Genomic DNA, 13,785 nt, shown 5'->3' on the forward strand with positions numbered 1-13,785 from the left:
TTGCTTGAGATTTATTTGTCTGTAAAGAACAGTTTAGAATAGCGGTTGTTTATGCACAGCAGAAACTGAAGAAGCAATTCATAGCATTTTCATTGGAGGGTTTACATTTCTGAATTTTAACTGAAAAAGAATAGTGCATATCAAGACTATTATCTGAAGCACAAAGCAATATTTACAAACCAAACCAAACTACAAACAAATAACAGAATATTGTGATGACAACACAATCAATATTCACAACAATGTGTCTCCTTGGCTGGACTAAAGAGAACAAAATATACTCTGAACCTCAAACATCCCTTCCTCTGAGGATCTATTTTAAAGTTTTAAGATCTAGTAGGTACTACTACATTTTGTAAAGCAAAGAAAAATTTAAAAAAGCAAAGTAAAATAAGTCCTGTTTCAACCACCGTACTTCCACTTTTCCAAAACGAAAAATGTTACTATCCCAGCACAACCTTGCTTTTATCTACGAAACAGGTCTCTCCAGAAGAGTATCTACCATCTTTGGCAGAAACACCTCCAGGAAGTGAAAAAAGTCCTGAAACAGTCCTGCTCTGTCATTGGTCGTTCTGAACTTCACCACTGTCTTAGTGCTCTCCGTCCCACCCAACACCTGGGCCTGAACTCTGAACTCCAGCGGCTCCTTCTCTTCCGGCTCCGTCTTCACGATGTGCTCCGTCACCTGGGTCTCCAGCTGAGGGCTGCTCCCCTCCGGACCCACGTCCACCACACCTTTCAAGAGCTCCCGCCTCACCTTCCTTCGGCCAGCCCACACCTTGTGTCTCTGGACCCAGGTCCAGGACTGGGAGCTGGACCTGGGGCTGCTGTCCAGCCTCTGCCTCTTCTCCTGTGGAGACATGGAAGCATCGCTGCTCTCAGAGCACAGGGGCCTCTTGGCTCCTACGGCAGCTGGGACCTGAGGACTCGTCTCACTGCTGGAGGATGCGCGGTCAAGACCTGCCTCGTTGTTGTCGGCGGCTGACTTGGTGGGGGTTTTGAAGACGGCATCAGCGGTATCCATTGCGGTCTCGGATTTGGCTCCTTGGTCCTGCTTCACGGGGGACTCTGTGGCGCTCCCCGGGCTGCATTTGAGAATGTTCCGGAACAACTCCTCCACGGCGGAGCACACGCTCTGGAACCAGAGCAGACGGAAGCCGTCTCCAGCGGAGTGGAGCTGGCAGCGGACCGTCTCGGGGAGCTGAGCGGCCTTGAAGGGGATGCCGATGACCAGCTCCTTCTTGTCGGCCGCGGACGTCTTCCTCGGGCCGTCTCCGGGGGGCGTCAGGAGACGCAGCACCCCCCAGACCTTCCCCTTGGTGGACTTGCGCTGGTACTGGAGGCTGCGGCAGTACTTCTCCGCCTCCTGGCACTCCTTCTGGAAGCTCTTCTGGGCGCGCTCCGTCACGTTGCCCGCCACGTTGTGGCTGAGCTCGAAGGGGTCCGGCAAGTTGAGGGGTCCCAGCTTAGGCCCGTGGCTGTGGGGAGGAGGTCTCTCCTGGAAGGGCTTGGTCCCCTCCATGGGCACTGGAGAGGGGGTTCCAGACCGGCTGAGGAAGGCCGTGATGGGGAGGGGGCAGCCCTGGCGGAGGGAGATGACAGAGCTGGCAAAGTCAAAGTTGGCGTAGAAGGAGAAGAAGGCGGCCAGTAGAGTATCTGGAGAAACAAAAACAACAAAACAAGAGATTTCCAGGTAGAACCTATGCGTGGGCTGTAGGTTAGCGTTAATAAATAATGAGCTGTGCCTCGGAACATGTCACGGGGTCATGCTGATGACGTGGTTGACTCTCAAGACTGGGAGTCTGGGTTGAGCAAGCCTGGATTTATTCTGTTTGACTATGAATAATATATGTGGACCGTAAGTGGATGTCTTTAGAAGGGGATGAGGGTTCAAATGATGGTTGCAGTGACTCACAGGTGTCCTGGGTGTTGCTGCAAGGGGGCACGGCGATGGGCTGGCTGGGGAAGGTGCAGTTCCAGCCTTCGATCACACACTCTTCCTCCTCGCCTGGAAGTACGGGTGTGAAGAAACTTAAGAGACTGAACGTACACATACTTTTGATGAACGCACACAACCTTAACCCTTGTGTTCTCTTCGGGTCATTCTGACCCATCAGTCATTGTGACCCATCGTCGTATTGCGACAACTTTAACGCATACAAAAACAAAGTGAAGCATTTTATTTTAACCGTTGGGGCTGTCTCAGACCCCCCACATTGCAAAGTTTTTAATTTGTATTTAATTGTATTGGGTAAAATAGGGTAAACAACGATGGATGAACCTTTGGGTCATGTGACCCGAAGGCAGCACAAGGGTTAAAGCAGGGGGTAACTACCCCTAGGGGTCTGCGGTGAGAACGATGGGTTTCATACGTACATGCCATGTCCTTCAGCTGGTCTACGGTGGGCAGGACTGGGGGGTCACAGTTCTGCAGGAAGTAGATCACCAGCAGAGTCAGAGCGTAGTTGTTGAGCAGGGGACCAGCTCCGCTGGGGTTGCCTGTGGGCAAGCAAGACGTGGAGAGAGAGAGAGAGAGAGAGAGAGAGAGAGAGAGAGAGAGAGAGAGAGAGGAGCGCTGGTGAAACCCGCAGCAAAGTGGAACTCAAGACGATTGAAACGCATGGTTCTGCTGCCACCCGCTGGAAGGTGCCATTTTCGCAGTTCTCCTCCTAGCATAGCAACAGATCAGGGAAAGGGGTTACGATGAGGGTCCCACCTGCCAGCTGCTTCTGCCTGGCCCAGAAACGGATGGTGTAGACCAGGGGGCGGAGCCTGGCCTCCATCTGAGAGCAGAGCTGCAGGTAGCGGGTGTTCCTCACAGCAAGTCTGGGGTCAAGGGTCAGAAGACACCGACAACTGAGTCCTATATTACCCACGACATCTGACAAAATGACATTTTGTTTGTAGCAGAAAGCAGAAGCCTTATTATCCACAACGAGGAGGTTTATCTTCACATAACTCATGCGAGCCCCCCCCCCCAAACAGAACAATAGGTGAAGGGCAAGATGGCAGACCTGTTGTTGATGGTGATGTCCCCCTGAAGGTTGAGTTCACGGTGGACGAACTTGACCACAGGCAGACGAGCGCTGCCCACCACCTGGACCTTGTGCACTCCAGGGACGCACTTCCTCAAAATGACAGCGACCAGGTCCAGCACCTCAGCGGGCGTGGCTGTGGTCAGGTCGATGTCGGAGAGGATGGAGTCTTCGGAGCGGGCGTCGTCCGACATGCCTTCCCCCGCCTAAACGTCAACACAGGGGCCACGCATAATTAAATGCATCCAGCAACCACACCGTCTGCGACTCGGTTACATTAAGATAAGATTTATTTAGTTTATTTTGTGTTTTATTCTTTGTGCTATGCTTTGAGGTGTGTTATTCTCTCTGTACCTGTTCTGAAGAGCTTCTTGCTCGGGCCTGGAAGATCTTGGTGTTCTCCAGGTCCAGGAAGAGGTCCAAGTCACAGGAGTGTATGTCAAACGTGTTCACAGAGGAGCCAAAGAGATGGATCTGGCTATCTATCTCAGAGAAGACATCACACTTAGCGCATTGGGGTGGATTGTATGAAAGTTTCCACCTAAAATGGGCGTTTTTTTTTCCTTCCCTGGATAAACTGTATGGGATACGGACTGGCAAAGCAGTAATCAGATGTATGACAGGGGTGTCTTGGACAGGGGTAGCGAGCCCACTGAGCGGCTGGATGCTTTCAGACTCTACCTGGGAAGAACTCTTTGAAGACCTCCTGCAGCAGTTGGAGCAGCAGTGATCTGGCTTTCTTCTCATTGTCTCTCAGCTGCAGTCTCTCCACCAACTTCTGCATCTGCTCATTCACCTGCATACAAGCAAACAGTTCGAGGTTTCGATGCCACTTCAGACTTAGCAGCTGCCCCTTCTATAGCCCTCTACGCAGTCCTGAGAGGGTATCTTAATCACAATCTTAAATTGTGTTAGTTAACTTATTTTTTACCCTCATCTGTGTCATCTGAGCCATAGCCATGACAGATTAGTAGAACTCGAGAAGATTAAACGAAAGATGAACACTTACTGATGCTGTCTGGCACAACTCAGAGGACAAGCGCTCTGAAATCTCCTGCATGTTTTTGTAGTCCGGCTTCTTCTTGGGAATCAGCTTGAACTCCTTTTTCTCTCTGGGTTTAACCCGTAGCTTTAGGCCATTCATACGATGCTCTATCTGGGACATAACTGTCTGCAGACTGTCCTTCTCATTGAACTCCACAATGGCATAAACACCCTGAGGAGCATAATCATCACACTGTTAGACAGACTCATCTTGAGGATGACGTGAAATTGGCAGTCTATGGCACCACAGTACAGGGATCAAATTAGTCATCAGTCATATACTTAGTGCTGCAAACACAATGACGCCTGGTAAGTACTTTACAGTACTTGTACTGTATGAGTGAACAGTTAACCTTGTCTTTGTCCATGATGACTTCTGACACCGGGCCGAACTTTTGGAAGTAGTCCGCCAAGTCTGCCTGAGACGTACTCTCCTTGAAGCCACTGACGAACACGCTATGCTCCTCTTGAGCCTTCCGTGTGGCTCGCACGGTGCTCAGTTTCTGGTGCTTTCGACCTTTCACATGGTCATCCATGCTGGGCTCTACAAGTAAAAGGACATAGCTTTCTGGTGTTTTCGTTGACGGTTTAACTGAACAGAACACTATTTTACACGCTAGCGAACGGCATTTAAATATTTGGCAGCAGCGGGAGTAGATGTCAACATACCATGTCATGTGTATGCATAGGCTACACCCCGAGATTATATCAAATAGTTTTATGTGTTAACGTTATGTGTTTATGGGTTGTATGCAGAATCTGCGTGTCTGGATGCTTTGTCAGAAATGCTAGCTAGCTTACATGTGCCTGTGCTGTGACAGTACAGGCTAGCTCTACAGCACTGCTAAGATATGCGAAATGACTTACTGTTGGGCATATTCACATTGCACAAGTTGCAATGAAACCCTCTCGCAGTTTCTCGTATGTCCGTGTCTAATTCCATGTTGAAAGATGACAAATCCGGAATTAGAGAGGAAGAAATTCTCAAAATAGATAGCTAGCTACGTGCTGTGGCCACCAAACTTTGTCAAATCTCCCTCCGTCGTTCACCGTGCGTTTTCCTCGGTCCATCTGTTAATTGGTCCGTGTATCGTACCAGTGTCTATTCAGTTCCGTATTGCAAAACCATCCTTCTCAGACCGGCCAGCGCAAAAGAGTGGATTATTTATTCTGCATTGATAAAATGCTTACGATGTATGAGATTGCAATGCGTTTGAACCTTTTTTAATTAGTGCAAATACTTTTGGTTCTTATGTATTTATATGGGAATTATATTACAACATTCCTTAATGGACAAAAGTTTTAAATTTGACACTTTCTCAAGTCACATTTTTGCACAACAATTTTTCAGCTAGCTCTACTATTTTCTCTTTTTTTCAGAAGTGTTTTGTATGTATATGGGACCATTCACGTCACAATGTTTCTGGCAAAATTATTGTATCTATCTATGCTATGCTAAATGAGAAGGAACTGTGAACATGTTTGACACTTCTGTTGGACTTGGACAATGCGTTTAAACGCTACATGTTAAACAACTAAATGATTTGTCTTCAGGAAACATCAGACATCACACATCAGATGTAGGACGTATAACCTGTTTACAATGTCCTGTTGTATTAATATTTATGAGCATGAAATGTATTCAGTTGGTCCAGCAGGTCATCTGAAAGAATCATGACACTCACTGTCATGAATTGCACTGTATCAATCTATTAAAGTGGCAATGTTTTAATATAAATAAGTCAATCACAATGTTCATGAATGTTGAATAATAATTTATTATTATTGCGGACATGTTTAACATAAACTTCAACATAACAGAATGCTTTGTGTACAATCACCCACCGAATTGTTAGGCACACGTCACAAGATGAAAGACACTGTAAATCTAAACCAGGGATGGTGGTGCACCATGATAGGTGATGGGGAGTGTGTGTTGCACTTGACTTGAGTGCTATGTCCATCCCAGTTGGAACGGCTCTGTGAGTGATTCATCAGGGTTGTCGTAAAAGGAAGCGCAGGAATAATGAATCAGTGGCCCCCAGCTTGGATGAGCTGGAGCCGAGACACGTCTGGATGGATGGGGCTTAGGAGGCACGTATACGCTAATATGTATTTCATGGAGCCCAGGGGAATATCTGTTCATCAAAAAATTCCTGGTATGGCCATTCAGGCCTTAACAGATAATTCTATCAATCTGTATCAGCCTTCTGTCAGTATAACTAACCTGAGCCTTCTGTCCAAAGCTGCAGTACTCCTCATTGTCCAAAAGAGGTCTCTACGAGTCCAATGCGATATACATTATTTTGTGTGTACCACAGTTCATAGTACCACAGTACCACAGTTCTCAATGGATATCAATGGTTGTTTCTTTTCATTGTTTAGGTGAAGTCAGAGTCTTGCTTGGTGGAGTGAATGGAATGTAGGATACTTACACTTACAAGTTAACACGTTAATGAAACGTTAATAAATCTGAGACAGTTGAAGCCTGCAAAGATAGAAGTGTGATTATCGTCAATCTTACGGCATGAGGTCACTGAAAAATCCACATAATTATCAATATCAGATTGTGGAAGCTTGCTTGATCATAAAATCTGAATACAAGTCAAGAATGGTCAGACACTGTTGGATGGACACTTGCTACAGCAAGCGACCATCTCAGAAAGCATTCACTCGTTGAACTGATTGAATATGAAACCTTATTGATTAGCCTTGTAAGATATGTCTCCTCTATTGAGAGGATCCTAGACGACGACCTTACCTCGATGGTCTGTGATGCGATTTGTGCTCAGTTACCTGCTTCCCGCGTATCACATGACGCTTGATGTCAGCCAAGATTGAGTCAACGACGGGGACCTGTAGTCAAAATGGTGTTTGTGCTTACGTGCGTGAGAGAGAGCATGTGTGGATTGTTCCTCGTGTGTGTAAAGAAAAGAAGAAAAAAAACGATTTCACCTTTCTACACTTAGATACACCGACACCATAGTACGGAGATATATCATTGTTTTAGGTTGTTTATTTATATCTGAGTAGGGTTCAGAACCAACATATCATAAATTAGCCTTTCTATTCACTCGGGTCCTCCCACCCTCTCGGTTATTCTCTAATCCGCCCACATGTATCGTCTGAGGGGAAAAAAACACAGAGCAGAAGGTGACGTTCCTCCAAGACAACATAGGGAGAGACGGAGGGAAACGTGCGCGTAAAGAAACAGGGAACGAGAGGTGTCTGAAGGCTGTATCTCCATTGAAACATAGGGAGGGGGAGACTGAGGATGAATTGAATGGTAGCTACACCCTGCGCGTGGAAACAGACACTGAATAGGAAAGGCTGGCAATTATTTTTGGCAATAACAAAAAGGTGGGAGAGGGTTACTGAAATCGAGGAAAATAGCAAAAGCCGGGTTTCAGAGGAATGTCTGCTTCCTATTATGACTTATATTATTATATTGCCATCAGCATGATCATAAACAATAAGTAATAAACGGCAATAACGATATCAAAACGAGATTTTCAACAACAGGCGCGTCCAAACCCATTTTGAAACCTTATTATCGGGGGAAAATCTGAAAGCAAAGGCTACGAGAAACTGGATATTCTTTCAGAAATCTTTGAAAAAACAGTCTAACAAAGACATCGTTTTGATTGATCTTTTGGGTTAATGTGCGTGTTTTTGCACGCACACGAAACGAACCTGAGCCTAAAGCAAGTGAGTATTAATCGTGTGTATATGTTTGTACTTTGGTGGTATATATTAGCCAAACGTATTATAGGTGGGAATAAAAGTGTCTACATTCAACAAGTATTGTTTTAGCCCCAAGTATTGTGTCAGACCTATTACACTGCAACATAGGAACAATGAAATGTATTTTCATTCAGTATAAAGGTGAGCAAATAGCAAGCCAGGACTATCTGTTCAAATTAGCATCATTAAACACTCAAGTGGGTTAATCACATAATTAGCTTCATTGGTAATAATGTCATGCCCTTGTATACAGTTAAATATCAATATAGAATTTCCCCAATATAGGATGTCTCATATAAAACCTTTTTTCCTGTAGTACCCAGGGTGGGTGTTTCCCCATGCTCAACCTTAGATCTGAACAGTTCCATGTCTCTTAAAGGGATATGTGTTTCTCTGTGTCTGTGTGTGGGTATCAGTCTGTACTGTGTGTGTGTTTGTGTGTGTGTGTGTGTGTATGAGTGTGGCACTGTTAGAACTGGGGTAGTGTCAGGGTCTGAAATGGAGGTTTGATTCCACACCTACAGTGGGAGGTTGGATGTTTCAGAGACAGGATAGGTGAGGAGTCAGGGACATCACAAGACAGAAATGAAAACAGGTAAATACCATGTTCAAAGCAAAACATATTCAAGTTGAAGATTCACACTTGCCAAACATAAAGCATATGGCGTCATAGATCACGTACAGGAAGTGACTAGCAGCAGTTTGTCTAGAAACTCTCGTTGTTACAACTTTCCCTTCTTTTCACTTCATGTACATTTTTAACATTTGTTTGGTTTATTCCTCCGCAAACTCTGCAACCCCCGCTCCTTGCTTTATCCTCTATCAACGCTGTATCCTTCGTTGGCTCCCACCTGAGATTCTGTCTGTTAGTTGGAAACTTCTTCAAGCAGAGTATATGCTTTTTTTTGAGCCTGCATACCCTCTAACGTCAGCATATGAAGACTGTACGCTAAGAGGTCAGAACACTTCCTCTCATGCTTGCTGTGGGTTATACACACACGGCTCTATTTATAGTCCCTGGGTAACCCACAAACTACCCCTTCACACTTTGAGAAAAAAATAAAATAAAAAAGAAGCACTGACAGCATGCATCATTAGCTTTAATTAGAGTTGCACTGGTTACATTGCAGTACAGGATATGGCCATTATTAAGGAGCCTGTAGGGGTCCTCTCTATCCAGGTCTGACCCTTTGACTTTCAGCTGTCTATCTCTGGTGCTTTTATACCCTTCAGTTTGATTTAATATTCAGAATTATACTCTTCATCACTTATCTGCTCTTGTTGCTATAATTTCACCTCCAGTCACGGAATACTCTTTCCTTCATATTCTCTTCCCTGAATCCTCTCTCTCTCTAATCCCAGATTTTTCACACCCTCCAATTTAAATTATTGTGCCCTCTCTACCTCCTATTCTAATCCCTGACTCCTCCTAGTCTTATATATTACTTTCAAACCCCTCTTCCTCTTCAGTCTAATTGACAGACAGTCCACAGGTCAGGGACCTGCACAGTTATACTACTCATCTCATTTTCTGTTAGGCTCACAGTGTCCCACATCACCGTGAGCAGAATGGTTGTAATCACCGAGGAAGGGGAGTATCATTAATTAGGACTGGATGGATTTTAATGACCTGAGAGACAGAGAGATGAGTTGTGGGGTTTCAAACTCTATGGTCAGGAAGCTACAGTAATACCCTTAGCATATCGGTAAATTATTTTTTTTTTGACTGGATATTACTTACATTTATCGTCTTGAGCATTCTATCTTTTTTATATGGTAGTCTTCATGATCCTTTGCAGCGTTCCTTTTTTACTGTAGTCACATATAAGGAATTTTATTACATGCTTCCGATTATTTATGGTATATTTGTGCTCTCCCCCACCAAGGGGAGCTGTAGCATCTGTTTTCCCATACCCCGCACCAGCCTCGCTAAGCAAGACATGCTGAATTCTACCCTTCATACTGAAGGCTGCCACAGCAGTCTCACAAACTAGCCGGAGCAGACAGAAATGTCATATTCCACCTCCCCTTTAAGGGTCGTGGGGCTTGAGCTCAAGGACATGTCTCAGCTCTCAGACCTCCAATGTATTTTCTCTTTCTCTTTCTCTCTCTCTCTCTCTCTCTCTCTCTCTCTCTCTCTCTCTCTCTCTCTCTCTCTCTCTCTCTCTCTCTCTGTCTCTCTCTCTCTCTCTCTTTCACACACACACACCTTCTGAGTCTATTCTTGAATCTGTCTCATGTATTAATCATTTGTAGCCTGCTAAAAGAAGACAACCTGAAAGTACACTTCAATGCTGCTTGAATCTTGCATGAAATCTGTATGAAGGGTTGAGAGTAGGGTAGATATATGAGTGTTTGCTGATTCACCAGTACACACCACTGTCTTAACCAATTGGACATTAAAGGCGTACTCCTTCCATACCAGTGTAGCCGGGTAGAGAAGCTGTCGTTGCCTCCAGGATATTATTTTCCCTCCTGTTTGCTTAATTGACTGGTGCATATTAATTCACGCTCAGGGAATTGTCTGTTGGTGAGCTTGAGATGACCCTCTGAGAATTATTTGTTTCTTCAGTAGCCTGGCAGGGGTTGCATAGTCTCATGGTGTGTGCTGTCATTGCATTATCTTTTTATTTTGCTGTTTCTCTCTCCTTCTCTCATCTTTATCATAACTCTCTTTGGCTTTCTAGACCCCCATTCCCTTTTTCTGTCTCTCCTCAGTAGGGAGAGATTCAGAGTTACACCATTAGACACAGTGGCAGTCGGAGGGAGAGGAAGGCGTATGGTGACACCGCACTAAAAGGGGAGGTGACTGCAGTACTTTTCTGGTGCTGCAGTGACGCTCTTTCACCTGTTGGTGTCTCCTCAGCACTGGAGAGTGTGCGAGGGGAGACGAGGCGGAGGGGGGGGCGGGGAGAGAGGGGTGATGGTGAGATGGGGGAGGGTAGAGATATGTAGAGAACAGCACGGAACCTTGTGGTTACATCCTTTGATGAGGGGACCGGTGGAAGAAAGATGGCCGCTTGCACACACACACACACGCGCGCACACACACACCTTTTCCCTTGTGGTGCATTTGCTATTCAGCTCAGCTGTACACGACACTCCCCCCCTTCATTTAGTCTTCTCTCCTTCCACTCCTTCCTCCTCTCAATTCCTCTATCTGTCTCCCACCCTGCTTCGTATCGCTGTGCTCCATCCCTCTTTCTCCACTCCCTTTCATCCTCACCTCCATTCAGGTGCTTCACTGGCACCAACCGAAAGCACCGCAAGATTCCCATCGTTTCCCCGTTCTCTCTCTCTCTCTCTCTCTCTCTCTCTCTCTCTCTCTCTCTCTCTCTCTCTCTCTTCTCCCTGCATCACCTTCCTTCTCCCTCCTCCCCGAGCTTCCCTCCTCCCCGGCCCTTTATCTTCTCTCTCTCTCTCTCTCCCTCTCTCTTTTTATCGCCTCTCTTTCATGTTTCCCATCATTGTTCATATAATTCTCTACTCTCCTTCAGCCTGCTCTCACACATCTTTCACATCACCTCTCTTTCTCTCTCTCTCTCTCTCTCTCTCTCTCTCTCTCTCTCTCTCTCTCTCTCTCTCTCTCTCTCTCTCTCTCTCTCTCTCTCTCTCTCTCTCCCTCCCCCTCCTCCCCTCCCTCCCCTCCCCTCCCCTCTCCTTTCCATCCCCTCCTTCTTTTCCCCGTTCTCCTATAAAAAAAGGATCTTCTGCTAACCCCCTCCCTTTTCGATCCTCTCTCTTCTTCCTCCCTCTTTCCCTCCCCTTCCCAGTGATTGGTAAAGGTTTGAGCTTTTCTGCCAACTACTGCGAGCTCGTTCAGCATAGTCAGCACTCCTCCAAATTCCTCTCTCCTTCTCCTTCTTCTCTATCTCTTTCTCTCTCTCTCTTGCGCACTCTCCTCCCCTCCCCCTTTCTGCTGGTACCTCACATTCGCTGCAACCCATAATCCTGCCCTCCCTCCCCCTCTTGCTGCAGTGTTTCTGCTAATATATATTAGCGTCAGTGCAGCCAGCGTGCACGAGCAGTGCATTCTCTTTCCGTACCTCCTTTCCGTCTTCATTTCTCAGTCCACCTCTCTCCTCCTCCCTCCTTCCAAGTTCATTAAGCGCCGCTTTGCCCTCGAAACGTGTTTTCTTTGCGAGCGTTTTGGTATGCAACACTCACACACTGCCAGGTGTGTGTGTGTGTGTAGAGAGGTGCACTAGCAGCAGAGTGGCGCAGGACATGGTGGCCGTGGCAGGAAATGCTGCAATAGGAGGAGAGGATCTCTCTGCCCCCCTTTATTCCCTTCTCATCACTTTTTTTTCTGTCGTCCTCCAACTATTCCAGAATGCTCTTCCTGCCCTGGGCCGGCTCTTCCTCTCCTCCACCAGATCACCATCTTCTCCCTTCCTCTCCTCTCCTCCACCAGATCACGGTGTTCTCCCTCCATTTGACACCCCTCTCTCACCTTCGTCAGGCTTCCCCTCTCTTCTCCCCTCCTCCCTTTCCCCCTTCGCTTTTTTCCGTAAGCAGTCGCACCTCCACTTGAGATCAGAGTGCTGCGGTCAGCTTAGAGGGATGTGCGTACATTCATACTGGGATAAACGCCTAGGCCTATTTCTCTTTCAGATAAATATCAAAACATTGTTCTCCCTTGGTGACCCAGCTGAACACCTTAACCCTTAACCTGGCCCAGCAGAACCATATCGTTTTTATCACTTCTGATAAATTAGTTCATAAAACTTAGAGCTTTTTGTTGAATTCATTCACAGTTTTTAGAATTTACTAATTAGATAGGATGATCATTGGAACAACAGTGGTACCTTAGTGCACCTTATTCCATCTAAGATCTTTTAATGGGGAGATCATTTAACTACAATTATAAAATCAATAAGACCCTCTGACGGGACTGCATTGTGGGATAGACATCCTTGCCAAACTGTATTTACTTGCAATAAGAGACTTGTGGTTGCCTGTACATAAAATATTACGCAGTTCTTATATGAACTAGAATGACCAAAGAGGGAACAATGCTTCAAAAACATTGTTTGCTTGCTAAAGTTGTCCAACTGACTCCCAAAAAGGATCTGTTTTTCTTTAGTCGAACATTAGTTTAGTCGAACATTAGTTCTGCCCTTGTCCTGTGGCTGGGAGCGGGGGTGTGCTGTCCAAGGTGCTGAAATCAGATCCCAGTACTTCACAACAGTGCAGAGCTGCAGCAATGTTCCAGGACAGTATGCTGACTACTGAGGAAAACTGACTGTATTGTATTTCCCTGGTTGGTTACTTTTGAAATCATCTTTTTTAGAAGTTACATATTTCTCTAACTTGCACTTTTGCAATAACTGCAAAACACTTTTACCATGCAAAGAAATGTACGTAGCTACATTAAATTACTTAAGTTGTATTGGACTATGCCTAATTTTGTGAGTGCAGTCTTTTTTTTGTTGAGAAGGCAAGTTTTGGAGTACTGCAGCAAAGTCTATCAAGATTAGTAGAGCTGTGGTGAAGACTAGGAAAACGACTGCTCTTCGTTTTCATAGTCCCACAATTATTTTCAACATATACTTTGACTGTTCTCTGAACAGTTACTGTCAACCTTCCCTTAATGTAGGCATGGTAAGACTGATCTGAGGTCAGTTTCTAAACTGGTAATTGGTACGCATGCAGTAACCACTTTTCCTGTGTAAGGCTTACCTGTGAGTAGTAGGTCTCCGAACTGCAGCAATCAATTAGATACGTTTTCTCACAAAAATTAAGAATACAAAAAAATCTTAAGACATCTGAAGAAAGTAATCCAAACAAAAGGACTATGAAGGACGAACCACAAGACAGGAACAAAATACAGAGTGTCTGAAAGTTGCGCTGGAGACAGAAAGTGTACTTACTGCGGCGGAATCTAAAGAACATCCTGTGCTGAGAAAACCAAACTGAACATAGTTCTCAGTCTGAAAACGAGAGGGAACGAAAAAGTCTG

At 45.6% G+C, this 13,785-nt stretch overlaps 1 protein-coding gene across 1 annotated transcript; it reads right to left on the reverse strand.

Moving 5' to 3' along the window:
* Positions 1-5,073, reverse strand: tut1 (terminal uridylyl transferase 1, U6 snRNA-specific). The gene is made up of 10 exons (XM_067244974.1): positions 4,947-5,073; positions 4,433-4,623; positions 4,045-4,251; positions 3,717-3,831; positions 3,390-3,517; positions 3,015-3,241; positions 2,717-2,826; positions 2,377-2,499; positions 1,916-2,008; positions 1-1,656 (listed from the first exon to the last, which is right to left on the reverse strand). Exons 1-10 carry the CDS (start codon positions 5,020-5,022, stop codon positions 470-472), a joined length of 2,457 nt encoding a protein of 818 aa, XP_067101075.1. The 5' UTR covers positions 5,023-5,073; the 3' UTR covers positions 1-469.
* Positions 5,074-13,785: the final 8,712 nt, after the last annotated feature.

Source organism: Osmerus mordax, chromosome 10 (assembly GCF_038355195.1).
Source record: "Osmerus mordax isolate fOsmMor3 chromosome 10, fOsmMor3.pri, whole genome shotgun sequence".
Lineage (NCBI taxonomy): Eukaryota > Metazoa > Chordata > Actinopteri > Osmeriformes > Osmeridae > Osmerus > Osmerus mordax.